This window comes from Pseudorca crassidens, chromosome 10 (genome assembly GCF_039906515.1).
Source record: "Pseudorca crassidens isolate mPseCra1 chromosome 10, mPseCra1.hap1, whole genome shotgun sequence".
Classification (NCBI taxonomy): domain Eukaryota; kingdom Metazoa; phylum Chordata; class Mammalia; order Artiodactyla; family Delphinidae; genus Pseudorca; species Pseudorca crassidens.
The window spans coordinates 89,200,494-89,224,452 of NC_090305.1; the positions used below are offsets into that span (position 1 = coordinate 89,200,494).

The following is a 23,959-nucleotide window of genomic DNA, read 5'->3' on the forward strand; positions in this document are numbered from 1 at the left end:
TGCACAGAAATGTACAACCAATCAGATAAGCTTCAAAAAGACATGTAAAGCATTCTACCTCTGTCAAAGTATTCCAGCTGCTCCACAATTATCTATAGAGAAAGTCATCAAGACGAGTTATCAATATGAAAGGACTGATTCTAAAAACAAAGGACATCTTACAAAGGGAAAGGAAATGCTATGGATGTGATACAGATGGCAACTTAAAAAAAACACCAATCACTCTTACATACTTCCCACTGGGGGAGATTAGATGGGTTGAAGAACGGAAACATATGTCAAGAGAAAGTTCACGCCCCGAACCCCCTCATTTCAAATAAGAAGTCTACCTGTCAAGCACACCAAACCACAGACTTCCAAAGACAACATAAATGTTGGAAGTCGAAGATCGTAATAACTGTTTATGGACTATAACATGAATCAATCACCAGCAGACCTGCACTAACAAGAAGTGTTAAAGGAAGTCCTTCAGGCAGAAGGAAAACATTACCACATGTAAATCTGGATCTACAGAAAGGAATGAACAGCACCAAAAATATATGTTGGGAAAATATATAAAACTTCTCGTTATATTTTAAAATCTCTTTAAAAGGTAACTTGACAAATTAAAGCAAAAGTTAATTGTGAGAGACTACAACACATGCAGAAGTAAACCTATGACAATAATAGTGTAAAGGCTAGGTGCAGGAAAAGGGCTACTACAATAAGGTTCTTATACTATATATAAGAAGTGTAATATGACTTAAAGGTAAACTAAGTTAGAAGATGTATATATACTAAAGCAACAACAACCGAAGAGTAATAGCTGAGAAGGTAAGAAAGGACATACGTGAAATAAAAAAACAAACACAAACAAGCAAACAAAAAAACCTCAAACCAAAAGAAGAGGGGGAACGAAGAATCAAGAATAGGTGGGAAGGGACTTCCCTGGTGACACAGTGGTTAAGAATCCGCCTGCCAATAAATGCAGGGAGTGTCGATCCCTGGTCCGGGAGGATCCCACATGCAACTAAGCCCATGTGCCACAACTACTGAGCCTGCACTCTAGAGCCTGTGAACCACAACTACTCAAGCCTGTGCCTAGAGCCCATGCTCCACAACAAGAGAATCCACTGCAATGAAAAGCCTACGCACCAAGGAAAAGTAGCCCCCACTCGGTGCAACTACAGAAAGCCCGCGTGCAGCAACAAAGACACAACACAGCCAAAAATAAATAATAAACTCAAAAAAAAAAAAAAAAAGAATAGGTGGGAAAAATAAAAAACAAATAGTAAGACAGTAGTTAAAATTTAAAACCAATAATATCAATAATCACATTTAATGTAAATGGTCTTAACACCACAATTAAAAAGGCAACGTTGTGATATCTGATCAGAAAAACTAAACCCAACTACCTACTGTCTGCAAGAAACCCACGTCAAATAAAGATACAAATATGGGAAAGGGTATGCCACGCTAACCCTAGTCAAAAGAAAGCTGGAATTACTATATTAATATATGACAAAGTAGGTAACAGAGCAATAAATTACCAGGGATAAATAGGGTCATTTCACAATGACAAAGAGCTCAATTCGTCAAAAAGACATTATTCTAAATGTTTAGACACCTAACAACAAAATTGAGATAATTAAACCAGAAGTCAATGAGAAGGATACCTAGAAAATCCTCACACACTTGGAAACTAAGTAACATAATTCTAAATAATGCATCAGTCAAAAAGAAATTAAAGGGATAAAAAAGTATTTTGGATTGATTGAAAAGGCAAACACATTATCAAATTTTATGGGTTGTAACTATAATAGTACTTGAGAGGGAAATATATAGCATCAAACGCCTGTATTTAGAAAAGAAGGCTCTCAAATCACTGACCTCAATTTATACCTTAAAAAACTAGAAAGGTATAATAATAGTAAAGACTAAAACAGAAATCAACAAAATACAAAAGAGAAACAAAGAAAAATCAGTGAAATCAAAACCTCACTGCGATCAATAAAATCCTGGTAAGCCCAACTAGACACACCAGGAAAAAGGGAGAAAACACATATCACCAATAAGGAATAAAAGAGGTGACAACTCAGGCTTCCCTGGTGGCGCAGTGGTTGAGAGTCCGCCTGTCGATGCAGGGGACACGGGTTCCTGCCCCGGTCCGGGAAGATCCCACATGCCGCGCAGCGGCTGGGCCCGTGGGCCATGGCCACTGGGCCTGTGCGTCCAGAGCATGTGCTCCGCAACGGGAGAGGCCACAGCAGAGGCCCGCGTACCGCAAAAAAAAAAAAAAAAAAAAAAAAAAGTGACATCTCTACAGATGTTATAGATATTAAAAGGATGATATGGGAATATTATAAGCCACTTTATTTCAGTGAAATGGACAAAGTTCTACATTCCTTGAAAGGCACAAACTGTCAGAGTTTGTGCAGGAAGAAAGAAGTAATCTCAATATTCTTACACCTTTTAAAGAAATATAATTTGTAGTTAAAAACTACCTATAAAGAAGACTCTAGGCCCAGATGGCTTCACTGGTGAATTCTACCAAACATTTAAGGAATAAATAACACGAATTCCATACAAACTCTTTCAAACAATTAAAGAGAAGGAACATTTCCCAACTCATTCTATGAGACTCACATTAGCCTGAATGTAAAACCAAACAAATATAAGGTAAGAAAACTACAAACCAATGTCCTTCGTGAACACAGATGCAAATATCCTTAACAAAATAATCCAACATGGATTATTGCCCTGAGAATACATCATGACAAAATGAGATTATCCCAAAAATACAAGGTTGGTTTAAAATTCAAAAAATCAACCAATGTAATTCAGCATTACACATGAAAACCTGTGTAACTGTTTTAATAAATCCAGGGGGTAACTATATTTGACAAAGTCCAACATCTATTCCCCAATAAAAACTCTCAGCACACCAGAACAGAAACTTCCTCAACCAACCAAAAGAAAACCCAACTAAATACCATACCTAATGGTAAAAGACTGAATGCTTTACTTCCTTAAAAATCAGGAACAATACAAGGATTTTCACTCTTACAACTTCTATTCAACATTGTACTGGACAAATGACCAGTGCAATAGGCAAGTCAGAAAAAACAAACAAAAAAAATCAAGGCATCCAAATTGGAAAAGTAAAACTATTAATTCACAGACAAGATCATCGATGAAAAAAACTACAGAACCTGAAAAGAACAAAACAAAAACCCTGTATTTTTATAAACTAGCTACAAACAACCAGAAATTGAAAATTTTAAAGTACCAACATTCACACAGCATCAAAAATGTGATAAACTTGACAAAAATATGCAAGACTTGCACACTGAAAACCACAAAACACTGTTGAGAGAACATTTAAGTAAATGGATAGCTACACCATGTTCAAGGATTGGAATATGGAATCTAATGTTAAGATGTCCATTTCTTCCCAAGTTTATCTACAGATTCAACAAATCCAAACAACAATCCCAGCAGGCTTTTTTGTAGAAATCGACAAGCTGATTCTAAACTTTATATGATAATGCAAAGGACCTAAAATAATGAAAATTACTTTGAAAGCAAAATTAAAAGTCTTATCAGCCTGCCTCTGTATCCAAGGGCTCCACATCCACAGATGCAACCAAGCAAAAATATTTGGGGAAAAAAAATCCAACAAAGCAAAACGTGAATTTACCATACGTCGTCAACTATTTACATAGCATTTACATTGTGTTAAATAGTAAAACTACTGTAGAAATGATTTAAAGTACACAAGAGGATGTACACAGGTTACATGCAAATACGCCATATTATATAGGGGACTGGTGCTTCTACGGATTTTGGTATCAAAAGGGGGTCCTACAACCAATCCCCATGGATAGTGAGCATCTACTGTATGCCCCGATTCCAAGACATTGCAAAACTATACTAATTAAGATAGTAGTAAAGAAAGACAAACATATCAATGGAACAAAATAGAGTGACAAATACACAGTCCATTGATTTTCATCAAAGATGCCAATGCAATTCAACGAGGAAAGAATAATCTTTTCAATAAATGGTGCTAGAACAACTGGATAGCCATATATGTAAAACAAACAAACAAAAAAACCCAACTTACTTCACCCTTACAAAATTTGTATACAAGTGTTAACCCAAAATAAACTAAAGACCTAAAGGTAGGCATTATAACTATAAAACTTCTAGAAGATGATCTGAGAAAATCTTAGTGATCTCTGGCAAAGATTTCTTAAATGACACAAAAAATTATAGAAGAAAAAGGAAATTAAAATTCATCAAAATTAGTATATCTGCTCTTCAATATACTTCCAAAACATGTATCTGAATCTAGAAGAACTCTCACAATTCATAAGTCAAGCAACCATATTTTAAAATGGAGGAAAGATATAAAAAAGATAATAAAAAGAAAATACACAGATGGCAACTAAGCACATGAAAACACGCTCAACATCATTAGTTATTAGGGAAACACAAATTAAAACCGCAATGAGATACCATCAGAAGCCCTCTTAACATTAAAAAGACTGACCACATCAAGGCTGGCAAGATGTGGAGCAACTAGAACTCTCATACACTGCTTTGGAAATTTAAAATAATATAACCACTTTGAAAAAAAAGTCTGGCAGTTTATTAAACACACCCACTGATTCTACTCTGAGGTATGTACTCCAGAGAAGTGAAAGTATACATCTACACCAAGACTTGTTCAGCAAAGTACAAAGCAGCTTTTTGTTTGTAAGAGCCAGAAAATGGAAACTCAAAGGTCCATCAACAGATGAAAGAATAAACAAATAGCAGAATATGCATGCAATGGAATATTACTCAGCAATCAGAAGTAATAAACATGGATGAATCTCAAAATAAGCATGCTGATTGAAAGAAAACAGACCCAAAGAAGTGCATACTGTATGATTACATTTGTGTAAAATTCAAGAAAATGCAAGCTAATCTATAGTGACAGAAAGCAGATTAGTGGTTGCCTGGAGACAGAAAGGAGCGAAAGCAATTACCAAGGGGCAAGAGGAAATTTTTAGGAGTGATAGATATGATCATTATCTTCTTTGTGGTGGTTTCCCAGTTTACTCTTCAAATGTGAAGTTTTTTATATGCCGATTATACCTTAATAAAACTGAGAAGGAAACACAGATGACAAGATGCTGTGCTTTTTTTCCCTGACTGCAGTGTAATACTTCTTGGTTTCTCTTAGATAATACAAAGGATTAAGTAACACAGAGTTAATACAGAAATTATACATTAGTGTACAAAATTTACACAGGTTTTACTGTTTATCATCTTTTAAAATCAGGAGATAAAAAATCTAGCTGTTTAGTACTATCTGACAACACATTCTAGAAATGCTACAAATAGATCCTCTTGTAGAGCAGTTATCTTCTCGCTAGTTTCGAAGTATTTTCAAAATACTCCATCTTCATTCCTAGTAATTTTAACTGGCAATAGAGCCTGACATTTTAGCTGTAAATTTAGTATCAATACCATCATTACCATTACACACACACACACACACACAAAACACATCCTATAAATTATAACATGCATCTCTTCAGGAACAATCTGCACTGCCAGAGTTTCACCAAGGCATAAAGTGGTTTTCCTGATGACTGGAAGAGGTCATAAATCTAGCTTGTTTACAGCTTCGTGTTGTGTATTTGGGGTCGCTATGCTATTTCTCACACTCCCTACAGTAGAGTAATCCTACTCTTCTTATCTCCACACCAGTATCTGATCCAAACAATTTCATGTCCAGCACAAGAAAAGATATGAAAGGAACGAAACACAGCCAGGCTGAATTTACTGAACGGTCAGTTATCTAGTTAGCTCTTCCCTGCTTCACGTCACCTAAAACTTCTCATGGGGCTGGACACGGAGAGTTGGGACTTCTTTCCCTACTTTTGAATCCATGAGTCTTGAAAAGCCAGAGGTTAGCAAAGAAAAGTATGTATCAATTTCCACTTGCCAGAAGCCTCGTGTGTTCTAATTCCAGGGTCTGCTGTTTGGTGTTTTGTTTGGGGATTTTTCTTGGGGGGGGGGGGCGGGGAATGATAAAAAGGTTGAAGCTAAAATGAATTTGGGGGTTAGATGAGGAAATTCTAAATCATATAAGACAACTGAAAACTGGCTCTAATGTTCTGCATTCATCACTCTTACTGTGCTTCATCTCATAAAGCAGAAGCAGGGGAGGCCAACTAAACTGGTTCCTCTGATTCTAAATGCAGCCAAATGGAAAGAATTGAAAAAGTGTTCATTCACAGGTAATAAAATGTATTCCACAAATATTTGCTAAACTGAAAGTCAAACTGTATCCTCAAGAACAGAACTATAGAAAAAGTCTGATTTATCTGCACACTACAAATATTCTGACCCTAAAGAACAATCAGTTAAGTCCAAAAGCCTATTCTTTAAAGGAAAATATAAAGAACACAAGAAAACCACATACTATACCTTACTTTCTACAATCCGGATAGGTTTACTCAATTACATAAAGGTAAAAGTGTTTTAAAATGAAATTCACAGTAGCAGACACCACCATGAAGTCAAAGTTAGAGTTAGCTCTGACCTATCGAAACTCTCATTCATTAGCACGAGGGTTAGAAAAGTTAAAATGACACAAAAATATATATGTCATTATGTCAGACTTTGAAAGGTTTTCCACTTCACCACATTGCCTATTACTAAGAAGCTGGAGAATAAAAACTATTGTAAATTTGAATTTTACTTTATAGACATTTGAACAAGAGTTACAAACAATTTCTAAAGCAGTATTTCATAGAAAACTATAGAGCCTGGATAAAGGAAAGGGGAATAGGAAAAGATAATCAGGACCTGTTTACTTGACAAAATCACTGAACTGGAAATAAAACAAACTTCCAGGGACAGGAAAACAAAGCTAAAAAGGACACTTTAAAGATTCTATTGGTCACTGAGAAAAACAAAGCAATATCCTTATACCAATTTTCTGTGAGCATGTTACGAACAAAATTAATTCTGAAAATACACCTCTCAAAACCACAAGAGGATCACAATGACTCGTCAAGTTAGCATAAATTGATTAAGTATTAGGATTAACTCTAATACTAAGTTCAGCAAAAGTTTCCCAATCTACTGAACAGCTTGGTTGCTGTGTACTAAATTTATTCAATTTTGTAAAGACATTTCTTGCTTGTAAATATTCTTTAAAACTAGGTATTGATTTTACAGAAGTTTCTACATTAACATCTATTTAGAAACCTTAGTCTCTATTTTCAATGATAATTTGTTTATTCTCAAAATTCACACTATAGTTATTAAGTGCTTATTAATAGCTAATAGTTTTATTTGAAATGCAACAGGGCTTCCCTGGTGGCACAGTGGTTGAGAGTCCGCCTGCCGATGCAGGGGACACGGGTTCGTGCCCCGGTCCGGGAAGATCCCACATGCCGCGGAGCGGCTGCACCCGTGAGCCATGGCCGCTGAGCCTGTGTGTCCGGAGCCTGTGCTCCGCAACGGGAGAGGCCACAACAGTGAGAGGCCCGCGTACCGCAAAAAAAAAAAAAAAAAAAAAAAAAAGCAACAAATTCACTTTTTTACCAAAACATCCCAATTCATCAGGAAAAATATCTTCTCACATGAAATTCATTACTCACATGAAATTCATTATTAGATCAAAGATTTCTGAAAATACTAATAATTCAGAGGCTCTGTTTATAAAACAGTACCAGCTGAAAGGGAAAGATCCGGGACTTCACTCCTGAAAAATAATAGGTAAAATTCCAACATGTCTAAATTATTAAACACTTCAAAAAATTCTCTAGCCTACCTCTTGAACATCCTTTTGCTAAGAGAATTACAATCATTCTGAGTCCTATGTAGCTGCAAAATTTCTAAGAAAAATACAGACTTCACGATCTTGGCAATTTTAATCCTCCTTAAGCCATACTCTTGAGCCTAGTAGACCCTCTAGTCACTGTTTTACAAACCTTTAAAGATAGCTCTGTTTCTAAAACCTTCAAGCAGAATGGAATTTAAGAGGAGGTCATTCTTTAGGAGTTCTCCTGAGAAGGATCACCTTTTTAAAAGATACTGCTTCAGAAGAATTCTATTTTGCAATCAATTGTTGTCTCAGCTGTGAGCAGAAAAGCAGGTATCAACTTGAAAGGGAGATAATCAAGGGACCTATCTAAACAGTAACAACAGAACAGCAACAACAGAACAGTAACAACAGACTATGCAAAGAGTAATGTAAAATTAGAAACTAAAGAGAGGAAGTAAATTAGGGTTAGCAGTATTTCCAAGTCATTTACCAAGGTGTTTTCTTTTTTAAATGGACATACCCATTTGCAGAGAGGGTTAACCAATATACAGCACAATCATTTTAAAAAGGAACCAGGATTCTTAAAAGGGAGATTAGGAGAATGGATTACACTCTAAAGGGTTTCATGAAGAATACAACAGCAGCAGCACAGAAGACCCTGCCTCTGAAGACATAACAGTATGTCACTGTACCTGCCCATGAGGGCTTCAAATGTAAACTTGGGGCAACAAACGCAAACAAGAAGTTTCGGTACAAAAATTATGCTATGCTATGCTAGAGATGCATACAAACTGCTTCAATGATCACAGAAAAAAAAGAATCAAGAAAGGATTCCCAAAAGATCTGACATGAGCTATGTCTAGAAGCAGAAGGTGGCATTTCCTAGGCAACAGTAAGAGGTAAGAATATAGTTCCCTGTGCTATACAGTAGGACCTTGCTGTTCATCCATTCTACAGAGTCTTTCTTTTAATTAAACGATATAATAAAGACCAAATAAGGATACCCCTAAGGCTGCAGGACACCTGTCTGTACTTAAAAAAAAAAAAAAAAAATTCATCTTCCACACCAGGTGTTCTGTCTCGAAGCCCTTATCTTAAAGATCCTTAATAGGAGATTAAATGAATCTAGTGTTTTGGTCAGTCTGCAGTGAGCTTAATTTATTTGGGAAAATCAGGGACAAGGATTTATTAACCCATAAATGAAGAATTTAAAAATAAAAAGATTAACTATAACTTAAATAGGAAACTATTTAGTTACACATAAAGTTGACAATGCCAAAAAGTTTTAACAAAGTTTTCCTTTTCGAGATTCTGAAATGTGTATCTACTGATATATCTTGGGGGTGGAGGGTAAGACATTACAAATACATTATTTTCTATATATTTTAAGACAAGTTATTTGGCATCATGATATTCAAGAGTCATTATATTAAAAGCTAACAAAACTGACATAAATCACAGTGTTTCAAAACTGGAGGAAACATAGACATCATCTAGTTCTGTGAATTTCAGGGAATTTCAAGTGTTAACTGCAACCCACAGTTTTACATTCCAACCTAGCTCACAAATCTGTACATATATATTTTACAATATATTATTTTTAAAATATATATAATTGTAGTAGCGGACATCGTGTATAGTGAAACTTTTAAGAAATCCTAGGCATTAAGATTGCCCCTGCCAAAACAGTAGACATCTTTGTAACATGATTACATCAAACTTCATCCCCAAAGTCAATCAGGATAGCTACATTCCACAAACCTCACAACTCTTCAATAAAGAAAAACAAATACCAAAGCAGAATTTCATGTTGTAAGACATCACCAAGATCAGAAATGATGAGTCTTTCGTAGGAGTTCTGATGGGTTCTTTGTGTAAGATTTACAGCCCTTAACTATATAAGGGTAAAGGCTATATAGACAGGAAGAGAGGCACTGTGAGGCAAATCATGCTGAGCCAAAGTAAAACTATCCGAAAAGGCAGAGAGAAAACCAAGGGGCAAAGAACATTCCACCTACCTCCCCCTGTCATCACTCGGTCCTGAGCACCAAAGCATAACTTCCCTTCTATAAATATGCTTCAACGATGCACACCAAAAGTACTTGTGTCAAGATGACTTGATAGTTTACTGTCACACATTCTGTCCCAGGGTACCCAGCAACAAATTGGATGTCCTGTGACTTCCTCAATTTTCTTAATTGAAGAAGAAACCAGAAAAAGGTCAGCAATGCACACACTGAAAGGAGAATCTACATATTAGAACACAAAGAATGAACACCTGATGATATATGCTGCACCTGACTCTGCCCAGGAGACGACTGCCTTGCACTGCACCACCACACTGGGAGAGTCAATCATTCACAAACTGCCTCTCACCACTGACTTTCAATGGTGGCATGCAATGTTCCTTCAAAGAACTGTTTAATTTTCTGAGTAAGTCAAGCAACGAACAGCACTTCAGACGAATAGCACTTCAAATAATCTGATTTTAAGGCAGTCGGCGTATATAGCATATTCTTAGCCCATTTTTATGGGTATATTTAACCGAGAAACAGAAAGATAAACACTCAACTTCACAACAAGCAAAATACATCACCTACTCTACACAGACTTGTATTAACTTTTTACATCACACGTAACCTGATTAGGCTAATAATAATGACGGAATAACTCTGAATCAAAAGAATACAGTTAGGGCTTCCCTGGTGGCGCAGTGGTTGAGAGTCCGCCTGCCGATGCAGGGGACACGGGTTTGTGCCCCGGTCCAGCAGGATCCCCCCATGCCGCAGAGTGTCTGGGCCCGTGAGCCATGGCCGCTGAGCCTGCGCGTCCAGAGCCTGTGCTCCGCAACGGAAGAGGCCACAAGAGTGAGAGGCCCGCGTACCGCAAAAAAAAAAAAAAAAAAAAAGAGCACAAAACATTTTTTTCTTAAATGTTTTAGTATTTTTTTCATCCATATTTATTGGAGTATAGTTGCTTTACAATGTTTTGTTAGTTCCTGCTGTGCAGCACAGTTAATCAGCTATATATATACACATATATCCACCCCTTATTTGGATTTCTTTCCCATTTTGGTCACCACAGAGCACTGAGTAGAGATCCCTGTGCTATACAGTAGGTTCTAATTAGTTACCTATTTTATACATAGTAGCGTATATATGTCAATCCCAATCTCCCAATTCATCCCACCCCCATTTCCCCCTTGGTATCCATACATTTGTTCTCTACATCACTGTCTCTATTTCTGCTTTGCAAATAAGTTCATCTGTATTATTTTTCTGGATTCCACATATAAGCGACATTATACAAGAGCACAAAACAATTTTAAATTTACAAACACAACATATTTTAGAGTATACAGATATGTTCCAATAATAACAGCTGTTTTAATACTAAGTTAGTGTAACCAATATAACCAAAACTTTCAAATCCCTTAATCTAAAATTTGATTTTGCTTAAATTTCAATATTCTAGAATTAGATTTTTTTTAATTTCCTATTGTGAAAATTGGTTTTTCCAACCGCAAAACTGATACCAACTCATCCACACTACAGAAATCACAGAAAAGCACACATATAAAAAAACCCCATCATCCCACCAAGCAGAATTAGTATTTTGATCAGTCATTACTTCTAGGTATGTATATTAGGTGAAATGGTACGAAATATTATTTCAAGTGGGATTATATTGTTCATCATTTTGTAACTTGCTTTCTTTCAATATATTAAGAGCATTTTCTTATATTAAATATTATTTCTAAATGTGTTCTTAAATTTTTATTTGGAAATAATTATAGATTCACAGGAAGTGGCAAAAATAGTACAAGGTCCCAAATAACCCTTACCCAATTTCCCCAAAATTGCATCTTCTTGATTATAGTACAGTATCAAAACCAGGAAATTTACATCGGTATACTATATGTAAACAGTTCTGTGTCATCTTATCACACGTGTAGATAGATGAAACCATCACTACAATCAAGATTCAGATCTGTTCCATCACCACAAAGACCTCCCTCTTGCTACCCTTTTCCAATCACATGCATCTCCCTCCTTTTCCCGCCATCCCTGACCCCTGACAACCACTAATCTGTTCTCTCTGTAATTTTGTCATTTCAAGAATGTTAATGGCATCCTACAGTAGGTGACCTTTAGAGATTGACTTTTTTCCCTCAGCATAAGGGCCCTTTGAGATCCATGCCAGTTGTATGCATTGATAGTTTCTTCCTTTTTAACTGCTGAGTAGCAGTCCATGGTATGGATGTACCATTCACATACTGAAGGACATTTTTGTTTCCAGTTTCAGGCTATTGCAAGTAAAGTTGCCATGGATACTTGTGAACAGATTTTGTGTGAATGTCAGTTTTCATTTACCTGGAATAAACGCCCAGGAGTGAAATTCCTAGGTCACATGGTAAGTTTTATAAAAAACTGCCCAAACTGTTTTCCAGAGTAGTTGTACCATTCTACATTTCCACCACCACTTGATAGAGATCTCAAACCATTTTTAAGAGGTGCAAAGTATTTATGGCTATTCGATAGTTTCTAACAATTCCTTGTTGATTCCTATATAAGTAATTTCATTTTTTCTTAAAATAACGATGCAATTAATATACATAACACAGAATTTTCACATGCAGATCACACAAATTCCTGTAAATTAAATTGTTGGGGAAGAGGATACAAATATTTTAAAGGCATTTGCTACCAACTGCTGTGATGGCCTTTGGAAAATTTAAATCAACTTACACACCACCCACCCAAGGGTCTGTAAAAATGCCCATTTCCTAGCCTCACTAAAAATTTTTTTTTAATCTTTAATTTTTTACTTGCAAAAAAATGTTACCTTGTTTTGTATTTATTTGAATAATGGGAAGGTTGTATACATTTCCCACACCTCCTAACTTAATTTGCAGTTCTTTCATAAATTACCTGTTCATGTTCTTTGCCAACATTTTACTGGAATGTTGGTTCACTGATTTTAAGACCTGGTTCTGTCTCTCTAACTTACGTTGCAAAGAAATAGGTTTTTAAAATAAACGTCTGAAATTCAAGCCAAGTGTTAGTAATGCAAGATAACTGCTGATTTTAGGATGTAAAAAATAGTTTAGTTGATATGGTCCCCCAATTTATCAATTCCTATACTTCACACAACATATTTATTAATTAAGGAATCACCTCTAATGCCAGCTCTGGATTAAAAACATGGTTCCTAGAACGTTGATCACTTACTTCTCTTAAGCTCACTTCAAAATACTAAGACATAATTTTTCCATAACAGACATCAAAAACGATCTTCACCTTCATGAGGAAGCGTGGCTGGCTTCTCTTTAAAGGAGAATTTAAGGTCATCTAAACCAGTCTTCAAAGTGTGCTCCCCACACCAGCAGCCATCAACATCACCTTGGACTTGAACTTGTAAGAAATGCAAATTCTCAGGATACCCCAGACCTACTTAATCAAAAACTCATAGCCTACATATGAAATCTGATCTGTTGTTAGAAAACAGTCACCAGGTTTGTTTTCGCCCTCTGAGTAACCACCATGCACTTTTGTGTTTAAGACCCAATAAGCTGATGAAACTGGCATCCTATATCACCCTTAATTTCTTGTCCCTCCCAAAGGCTATCAAAGTTTCCTCTTCAATTGTATTGCTTATGATCTGAAATTACAGAGAAAATGTTTTGAGCAAGTTTTAAGACGCTTCTTTTACATCCCCCTTTCCTAGTTTCTTTTCCCAGCCAAAGGATAATTTAAACAGATTTTCTAAATTGACAGAGAGAGGAAAGGAGAGGAGGAATAAAGATCTAATTGTATTTAAAAATAAAAATTTCACCTGTTTTACCTTGTGATTTCAACTACAGATGGTCCCTGACTTAACGATGGCTTTTTCAACTTTACAATGGGGCAAAAGTGATACACATTCAGTAGAAACCACACCTCAAATTTTGAATTTTGATCTTTCCCTGGGCTAGAGATATGTGGTACAATACTCTGGTGATGCTGGGCAGAGGCAGGGGCCGCAGCTCCCAGTCAGCCACGTGATCAGCAGGGCAAACAACCAATGTACTTACAACCATTCTGTACACAGACAACCAATCTGTTTTTCACTTTCAGTACAGTATCGATACATTATATGAAATATTCAGCACTTTGTTAAAAATAGGCTTTGTGGGCTTCCCTGGTGGCACAGTGGTTAAGAGTCCGCCTGCCAATGCAGGGGACACGGGTTCGAGCCCTGCTCCGGGAAGATCCCACATGCCGCGGAGCAGCTCAGCCCGTGCACCACAACTACTGAGCCTGTGCTCTAGACTCCGCGAGCCACAACTACTGAAGCCCGTGTGCCTGGGGCCTGCGCTCTGCAGCGGTGGAGGCCATCACAATGAGAAGGCTTCACGCCACAACTAGAGAAAGCCTAAGCGCAGCAACGAAGACCCAATGCAGCCAAAAATAAATTTAAAAAATTAAAAAAAAAACCCAGCTTTGTGTTAGGTGATTTTGCCCAACTATAGGGTACTGTAAGTGTTCTCAGCACGTTTGAGGTAGGCTAGGCTAAGCTGTGATGTTTGGCAAGTTAGGTGTACGTATTAAATGCATTTTTGACTTACGGTATTGTCAACTTATGACGGGTTATCTGGATGCAACCCCATTTAAAGTCAAGAAAAATCCGTACTTATGATTTCTGAGTAACACGGGAGTTTATCTGCAATGCCTTTACTGAGAATTCATCTTTGGCACCACAGTCTGTGTCAATCACTGCACAGAAGTGAAAAAATAGCCACATAAAGAATGAGTCAAGACTTAACAGCAGTAATTAATCCAAATAACAGTAATGTATACCACGTATAAGGTACAACTATCAAGTTATGGGTATGTTAAAACACAACAGACCTTAACACAATCAACAGCATAGCAAAACATTTCCAAGAACACCCAAGATGTTCCGTAGCCATTTTTAAACTCCCTTTAGGTGCCAGCTTACAAGTGCACCCACCTAGCTCCTTATCACATCTCAAAACTGGTTTCCACAACGTGACTGATCCTCTGCTTTATTAGCACACTTTTCGACATGACTTTTGGCAGCCTAAATCACCAAATGGGCAACAAAAAAGGAAAAAGAGTCATCACTGTTATTTAGTTAAGTGTGCTAAAGCTCTGAAGCCCAAAAACACTCCAGGAAGTACTTTAAATGCATGGCCCAAGGTCTCCAAGGTTGTAAACTCTGTGTTTAATTTCTAGAACATGTTTAGAAAACAAAATCAGAAAAATGAGAATACTACTTCTTAAGGACATGCTTTATAAAGACAAATTTCCCGTAATCCAATAACTTTACAGACAAGACGCAAGCCCTAAAGTGCAATACGTATCAGAACTCTTAGCTGCAACAGTTTTAAAGGCGACTCCAAACTTCCAGTCTTCATCTATTCTACATACATTGAGTGAACCCCTACCAAGTGCCTGGCACTGTAACAGACATAGGAAAAGATATGAAAAGAAAGATCGTGCCCTCAAAAAAAAGGTGGAAACATAACAAAGGTAATCAAACAAAAATGCGGTTCAAATGTTATGAAGAGGTATACATGATCTTAGGGCGTTGGAAAAGGCTTCCAGAGACAAATAAGAGTCAGCCAGGCTACAAGGAAGGAGGAGCATTTTAGAAGAAATCCAGAGGAAAAGAACGTGTGAAGGTATGGAAATGAGACATCATGGTCCATGCTAGGAAAACACCAAGCAGTTCGGTATGAAACACACACATGCTGTGTGTGGAGGGCAGACAGGGTGGTGGCAGGCTGCTTCCAGAAATTCTAAAGAAACGGTAGAGGACCATGAAGCCCCTTGTGATGCTCAAGATTTGGACTTTAACCTAGAAGCAATGAGAACCAGGAGATAATTTAAGCTGTCCAAATGGAGAGGCCCAAGAACCAGTCGGATCTGGTTGTCACGTGTATGTGTACATGGGGATGGTGACAGGTGGTTAATAAATAGTATCTGGGAATTACCAGCCTGTGAACAGAAGTGGAAAGGTACGGGTGACATCTAAGGAGAGTGAACAGTTAAAAAGGAGGTAGGAGGAGGCAAAGAACTAACTAACTTCTATCAACCTGTACAACAAACCCTACATCCAAGAACGAAAAAGGCCTAGTTCAAACCTCAGATTCAGTGAGGCCTTCCCCAACACACCCCATATACTGTCTCTACCTCCTCTAAAAAGCACTTAGGGTCTCTACCAGGTACCCGTTCACTCCATGCCTACCATGGTATTCACACCACTGGCTATCTTTTTATGGTCTTATCTTTTCAACAAGTTTGTTAGGTTCCTTGTTTATTCAACCAGTGCCTTGAAATATAAATGACCAATGAACAATATTACTCATGAGAGCCAAAAGTTTACTCCATTTGCATACTCCAGAAAATTCCACACACCAGGTTTTATTCCTTTCACCTAATGATGTGTGGATTTTATGCTGCTGCTGGGAGGAGATGACTGTGTTCAACTGTGTAGGTAATGAACAGAAGGTGCAGAGAGATCCCATCTCTCGAATGTGTTAGGGGTCTGTATGTAGAGTTAAGCTCTAAGATATTCTTAGGATAAAACAGCAGTGGTTGACTACACAAGAACCACACAGAACATGGATATTCACAAGCATAACAATGAGTGAAAAAAGCCAGACCCAGAAGTGTACATACTGTATGACTCCACTTAAATAAAGTTCAAGGGGAAGTGACTGCAGCGTGAACAAGGGGCATCTGGGGTCCTGGTAATGTTCTGTTTCTTAATCTGGGTACTGGTTACACAGGTATGCTCACTTTGTGCAAGTTCATCAAGCCTTACAATTATGATTTGTGCACTTCTCTGTATGTATGCTACAGTTCAAAAAGTTTACTTAAAAATAAACAGGCAAGGCTTCCCTGGTGGCGCAGTGGTTGGGAGCCCGCCTGCCGATGCAGGGGACGCGGGTTCGTGCCCTGGTCCGGGAGGATCCCACATGCCGCCGAGCGGCTGGGCCCGTGAGCCATGGCCGCTGAGCCTGCACATTCGGAGCCTGTGCTCCGCAGCGGGAGAGGCCACAGCAGAGAGAGGCCCGCATACCGCACAAAAATAAAAATAAAATAAACAGGCAAAAAGAAAAAAAGAAAAAACAGGAGAGGAGATAGTGTTAGGAAGTATAAAGGAAGATGTTGCAAAGAGAAAAGGCCCTGGCGATGGGACAAGAGGGCAAATGAGAACCACAATGACTGTAAAATGTTTTACTTTAAGTTGTAAAGGAGACTTTTGGAGACCCACCATTTCCTAAAGTACTAAGGAACCGAATTAGTGCTAATAAGTATTTTCATAAGCTACAGCCACTTGGAATTCTTCAGCATCTACGGAAGCACACAATAAATACATGACGTATGAAAAAATACACACTGAATCCATTCAAAACCTCCCATCCTAGTAACAGCTGACCCTTGAACAACATGGGTTTGAACTGCACAGGTCCACGTATACACGAATTTTTTTCAATAAACACATACTATAGTACCATACAGTCCGTGGTTGGTTGAATCCACAGATGCAGAACTGCAGATATAGAGACCAACTATGGGACTTGAGCAGCCAGGGAAATCCGTGACAGGTCCTGGAACGAATGCCCCTCAGATACCAAAGGACAAGTGTTACGTGGATTTTCAGCTATGCACAGGGGGGTAGGTATCAGCGCCCCTCACCTTCCAGTTGTTCAAGGGTCAACTGCAACAGGATATACTGGCACGTTAGCTGGCCGACTTTAGTCTACGATGTGTAGCTAAAAGTTGAGCAGCCTATGCAGAAAGGCTCGAACTCTAAACTGTCCCCCACCAAATGAACTAACTGGCACAGGTAAACCTCCAGAAATAACTATCCCCTTGCTCCAAAAGAAAGCAGCTTTAGTGTTTCCTAAAAAGGCAAATGTGTATCTCGACACTGCCTACAAAGCAGTCGCTCTGCCCAGTACTCACCACTCTGTAGTTCCCTATTCTGCTCTAATTTCTTCAGAGCACTGGTCTCTAGCTGAAATGATCTTATTCTTCTGTTCGCTTGTTTATTTTCTTGTCCTCGCCATAGTACTTTAAGCTCCACGGGAACAAAGATCTCATCTGTCTGTACACCACTGTACACCCAGAGCCCAGATGTCTGTGTGCTCAATAAAAACTTGTCAACTACCCACGTAATTTACTTTAAGGTCACCAAGTATACGTAAGATCAAGTCAGTACTAATAAATCAGTTAAGTCCAGTGTAACAGCAAACACAAAATAAATTATCACTCCGTTTCTGGGTAAGAGTGATCTCTAAACCTGTACCCGCTTTTGTATCAGCTACGAGGCCGAAAGGTTTGACAAGGTTTGATGATTTGGAGGACCGGTAATTTTTCTATGTATTTTATGGAGAAATTTTACAAAAGACAAACACTACAATAAAGCCAGTGTGGCCTAAGGAACAGAACCACTGTGGCGAGTGACCCAGAACTGCGGGGAAGGGCCTGGCTCCTCTCTAGGTCAGGCACCCCTCTGCTTCCTGGGAGGCTTCCTATCCGAAAAGTACCACAGGATGATGCTCTTCTGAAGCTTCCAGCAAAGATCAAAACTTTCACGTTTCACTAAATATGTGTGTTTTCCCCTAAAACTTCTAAAGTACTTCATGACTAGTCAAGAGACTTTCAACTATCAGGGTATCTGAATTTAAGAGGAGAAAAAGTCCAAAGTTACAACTGCGAAGAATCAGGGAGTTCCTGGACAAGGAAAATATTTTACACACAAACAACTGAGTACTACCAACTTCCCATTCAATATCCTGAGTACCAGAATTTTTTTTTTTAAAGCCACACAATCTTATTACACATCTAAAGCAAATTCTTCACTTTTACTTGTCTGTATAAACTCTAAATATGGTACATTTTTCAGGGGAATAGTATTCAGTGCAGCACTATTATCGAAGAACCACTAATCAAGAAGAAATGCAGCAATATTTCAGTAATTTTAATTTTACAATAGAGATCATTACATTCAGAGAAATAACAAAACCAGAAGTAAAATATACTTCATTTATCACCATGTCTAGGAAGTTACTCTGCCCAATACTAAAAAACTTCAACTTAGCAGAACAACGGTTAGGTATATTTCTGAGTTTGTGGTTTTGTTGGTTTTCTTCCTTTTAAAAGCTGATATCCTCTTTCATGAGACAGGCAAAGTGGGCTGGGAAATAGTACTTTGGCTATCACCTAGGGAAGGGGTAGTGTTTCTTTCCCACTCACCACCACCTTCCATAGACACTCCTTTATTTACTACCTTGAAAGGCTCAGAGTACATCAGCATGGTGGGGAGGCGAACTTCTCAGCCGCAGGTGCCTCCTCCATGCTCTAGTGTTAAAGACTTCGTAAAAGTGTATCACAGAACAGGCATGAGGAAGCCATTCAATGTGACAGAAATGTACTAAAACTGGTTTGTGGTGATGGCTGTACAACTTTTTAAAATTTCCAAAAATCACTGAATTGTACACTTATACAGTTGATGCATCATATGGTATATAAATTATGTCTCGATAAAGCTATTAAAAAAAACAACCAGCAGGGTATAAAGTGGAACAGTATAGGCGGAAAAAGGACTGTATTTAAGAAATAAACAGACCCAAAACAAAATTGGTAATACGTCCAAAATAAAGCTCTCCACCGCCCCGTGAACCTCCAAGTAGCCTATTAAGTGTTGTCTCCTTCTTCCCTTAACACGTTCCTTTCGAGCCTCTGACCCTCTGCTCTAAGCTGCTACAGAAAGAAGAAAAGACCTTCTGAAACACTTTCATGACTCCACCCACAGAATTAAATTTATCTAGTACACATGGCAATAATAGTGAAAGATGGCAGGTAATTCTGTAGAAATCAATTCTTCTTATCCAGAAGAATTGAGGGGAGGGGGAATTCTTCTAATTGATGCCCAAGCCAGACTGCTCAGACCTCCCACAGCACTTTATTTATACCTCTCTCAGAACCTTTATAACTTGGATTACAGCCATTCCTATACATGTCTTACCAACCTTTCAACACCCTCCTCCTATCCCCAATGTCTTCAGCAGACTCTTTCACACCCTAGTAATTTAATAAATATTCTTTGGATGAGTGGCAATATTTTCCTAATGAAACTGAGGAGTATCAGTTCTATTCTCAAAGAATACAGTTCTATGTCCTATTGAACTATCACTAATTCAAAGCTGACTTCCTTGCTTGATTGGTAGATAGATGATGGCAACGACAGTGACAACAGTGATGAACAAACTCCAGAATTACCACTGGCTACCCAACCAGCGAGGCTGTTGTAATACAAAACATCAGCTCAGAGCAATAAAACCCAATTTCTATGCCAGTCAACAGGCTAGAAGTCCTTTTATTACTTAAAACTTATTCTAAAAATCACTGATTTTTGCCTATTACCCAGTATCCAAAACCCACCAAGTTTTCTACTGTCATCAATACCAAGTCTGATTAAAACTATACAAGGCAACAGATGTCAAATCTTTGTTGTATCAAGAAAATTACACACACACAAAAAAGGCCCAGGAAAAAAACAAAGCAGTAGTAACTAGTGTCACAGAAAAATTAACAACAATTAATACACTGGATAACACAGGAGGAAAATCTGTGAAATTCACCCTTTCACATGAAACCCATCCACAGCATAAGAAAGCCAAATGTTATCTGCCTTTTGATCAATGACTTCTAGAACATAATCTTTTATAAAGACTTCCAGATCTAACACATGAAAATACTGACAATAACCAAGATGAAATTAAGTTATGTAAAAGTATCATAAGTTGGTAAGAATTTAAATCCTCAGATCTCTAAAATCTGTGTTCAAATTCTACACAACCACAGACCTAAAAAAGTCACACTCTTCAAGATAGTAGGTGAGTATCCTGTTCCTGAAACATTTTCATTATTAGTAATTTAATATATTTGTTAAAAAAACAATTCCAATGTTGTCATCTGTGACTCTGAAAAAATTTTAAACATCTATATTGTTTTTAAAATCAAAACCTTACACGTGCTTCCAAAGAGCTGATGAGTCAGATTTTTTTATATGTGTGGAAACTGAAATGCACTTTATTATGAGATAATTATTCCCAGCAATACACTGGATGTAAACTGAATCTGCTTTAAGTTTCTCTTCACCAGTAAAGTTCTCAAGTTCTTAGGAGTTTCCTAGTCATTTACTTTAACATCATCTACGGTAACACTCAAAGCAAAACCACAATAAAGAGGTTTGGCCTCTGAGGGATTCTACATGTAAAAAAACATTACTCAAATAAAATACAATCACTATTGCTTTAAATAACAAATACATTTCTAAACTTTCATGGCATTTGATGGAATTCCCTGTTTTAGATAGCAAAACAAAATCTACTAAGCTCCCAATCTAAATCTACTAATCTACTAAGCTCCCAATGAGTGTTTCTTATTTTAACTAAATCTGCTCTATGATAATACAGAATATTGATATGAATTTACTTTAAAAAGTACCTATGGGGAAATAGGTACTTTTTAGTTCTGGAATACTTTTATTCAAAAGTCTCAGTATTTAGAGTTAGTGGAATTCACAGAACTGTTCCACCAATAATTGGACAAAGTTGCCCAATATCCTATTTATTCCCAGGTATAAATAAAGCAATGAAACCCTAAGAGGACACATTCATTTAGCCAAAGAACAATAACCAGTTAGAACTGTGCAGTGCTACTACACGGTCATGTTGGAATGCCACCAATTCAAAAACAAGTACCTGATGAAATAAGACTTTTGGCAATCAACTTTAAAGATCCCCAAGGAACTCACTCATTCTGTCTTGCTTTCCCTCTCTCTCTCTCTCTCTCTCTCTCTCTCACACACACACACAGCCCCCCCCCCACGTCTGCCCATTAAATGACATAAAGAATAGTTTTTAACTTCAAACTCTAATCATTGAAACAAATCCCAGTTACAAGTTAAAAGATGACCGGAAGACTACAAAATCAGCTTCCACATTTCATTCAAGAATATCTAAATGTTAAATCTGGAGTAGTTCAACTCGTTTTGATACCACACAGTTTACCACCTTCACTAAAATGAGGAATTCCTTCAACATTCTTTGCATTTTAATAAAGCTCTAAACACAAACTTCAGTATAATCACGCTATTCATTCTACATTTTGCAAAAATCGTCCTCCATCACCATTTCTCATAAGCTAATCAGAAACATACACACACACACACACACACACACACACACACACACTGACAGTTCAGTCTTCCAAAAAATGCACTTTCTTTATCAAACCCCAGCATTTATCTTCAAGTGCAAGGAAAACAAAAAAAAGACATTTGCAGTTCAAGACAGGAAAAGCACAACCACCGCGTTACTGTACAACCACCACCAAATTTCTCAGGGAAGAGAAGAATAATTCACGACAGGCAAATTAAAAACATTCTGCACATGGCAAAAATAAAAGGTCCAATGTCCTACAATCCATAGCAAAGCTTCCTCTCTTTTGGAGCCAATACCAATAAGCCAATGGATACAAGTGTCAAATAAAGCCAGCGTCTGTTTGAAACAAGACGAAACCTGGAAAAATTCCCTCCCATAAATCAGTGAACATGAGGCTTTGCACCCAACATGAAATATACACAACCCAAACCGACATCATCCCCCCCACCCCACCCGGCACGTACAGAAAAAGCCGTAATCAACAAGTTGGAAAGAAAGCAGAAAGTAGAGCTCACAACCCTATAACCCCGCCTTTAAAAAAAAAAAAAAAAAAAGTCCTATAACAAAAGGTAACACAGATCTTCAAGTACCTGGTGGAGGTGCCTTTCCTCACATCGCAGATGCTGCATTTAAAGGCTTCCGCGCTGTTTCTGAAGGTGCAGACGCTACAATCCCAAAAGCCTTCGTCTGCGGCAGGTTTTGCTTGTCTTTTTGGCCTTCAGAGGAGTGAGGAGTGGGGGAAAGGGGAGGGAAGAGTCAAGGAGCAGGAAAAAGGGGGAGAGACAGCAAAACACAGGCGCTGGTGAGCCGTCGTAATTTCGCAGGAATCCGGCGCTGGAAACTTCGCCCTGGCGACCACCCACCCACCCTTTTCGGGGCCGAGAAGAGGAACCGGGGGAGGGAACGGGGCGCCCCCACCGGGCACCACGCAGCCTCCGGGCCCGGGCCGTGCTGTCTCGCACAGTAGGCGGCGACGGCGCCCCGGGAAGGGCCGCGGCGGGCGCAGGAAGCGGGCGGACTTGTGGACTTGAGTGGGGCTGGGGGGGCCGGGAGGGGAGCCGCGGGCCGGATCTGGAGGGGGCGCGCAGGGACAGCCCGAAGCCGGCGGCAGGGAGTGGGCCGGCTCCTTCCCTCTCCCCTCCCATGCTCGCGTCCTCCCTCCCTCCCCACCTGGTTAAATCTCCCTTTGTCTGGGAGGAGTGGCGGCGGCGGCGGCGGCGGAGGGCGGCTGAGGAGGAGCCGCCATGGCTGCGGCGCGCACGGCCGCCGGCCACGAGCGGGAGCGACACCGCCTCCCGCCGCCGCCGCCGCCACCGCCCGCCGCCGCCGCCTCCCCCCGCCCCCGGATCTCCATCTTAGCAGCGCCTCCCCCCGCCCCGGGTGGCTCCGGGGCCTAGTCGTCGCCGGCCCCCGCCCGCCCCCAGCCCTCCCTCCCCTTCCGCCCCCTCGGCTCGGAGCAGGTACCTGGTCGGGCTCTTCTTGTCGCCCATGGTCATGGATGGGCTGTACCCCCGCCCCCCCCAAAGCCGAAACCGGCGCTGCTCGGAGGAGAAACGCCGTCCGGGGAGTCGTCGCGGACCGGCCCCCCTCCCTCCCCCGCGCCCGCCCTCAGCCGCTGGGGCTCGAGCTCCGGCCGCCGCCGACGCCGCCGCTGCCAGTCTCCGGACGAGACTAGTCCCCACCAGCGCCGCCTCCGCCGAGTGACTGACGAGGGGCGGGGCCGGGCGCCGCGCGTCACGCGCCGGGCGGCCAATGGGAAGGCGGCGGCCGGCGCCGCGAGGGCGGGGGCGGGGCGCGGGGGAGGGCGGGGCGTGGCGGACGTGGGCCGGGCCGTTGGTGTGCGTGCCCGGGAGTGTGTGCGCGCTGGGGGCGCGCGTGCCTGCCGGTGGCCCCGCGGC

At 39.6% G+C, this 23,959-nt stretch overlaps 1 protein-coding gene across 1 annotated transcript in view; it reads right to left on the reverse strand.

Annotated features, from left to right (window-relative positions):
* Positions 1 to 23,684, reverse strand: part of RYBP (RING1 and YY1 binding protein) — a 75,125-nt gene extending 51,441 nt beyond the window's left edge. The window contains exons 1-2 of the mRNA XM_067755213.1: positions 23,526 to 23,684; positions 22,652 to 22,777 (exon numbers count right to left, since the gene is read on the reverse strand). Coding sequence (XP_067611314.1) covers positions 22,652 to 22,777; positions 23,526 to 23,557 — 158 coding nt within the window. The 5' untranslated portion in view covers positions 23,558 to 23,684. The remainder of the gene's footprint in view (positions 1 to 22,651; positions 22,778 to 23,525) is intronic.
* Positions 23,685 to 23,959: the final 275 nt, after the last annotated feature.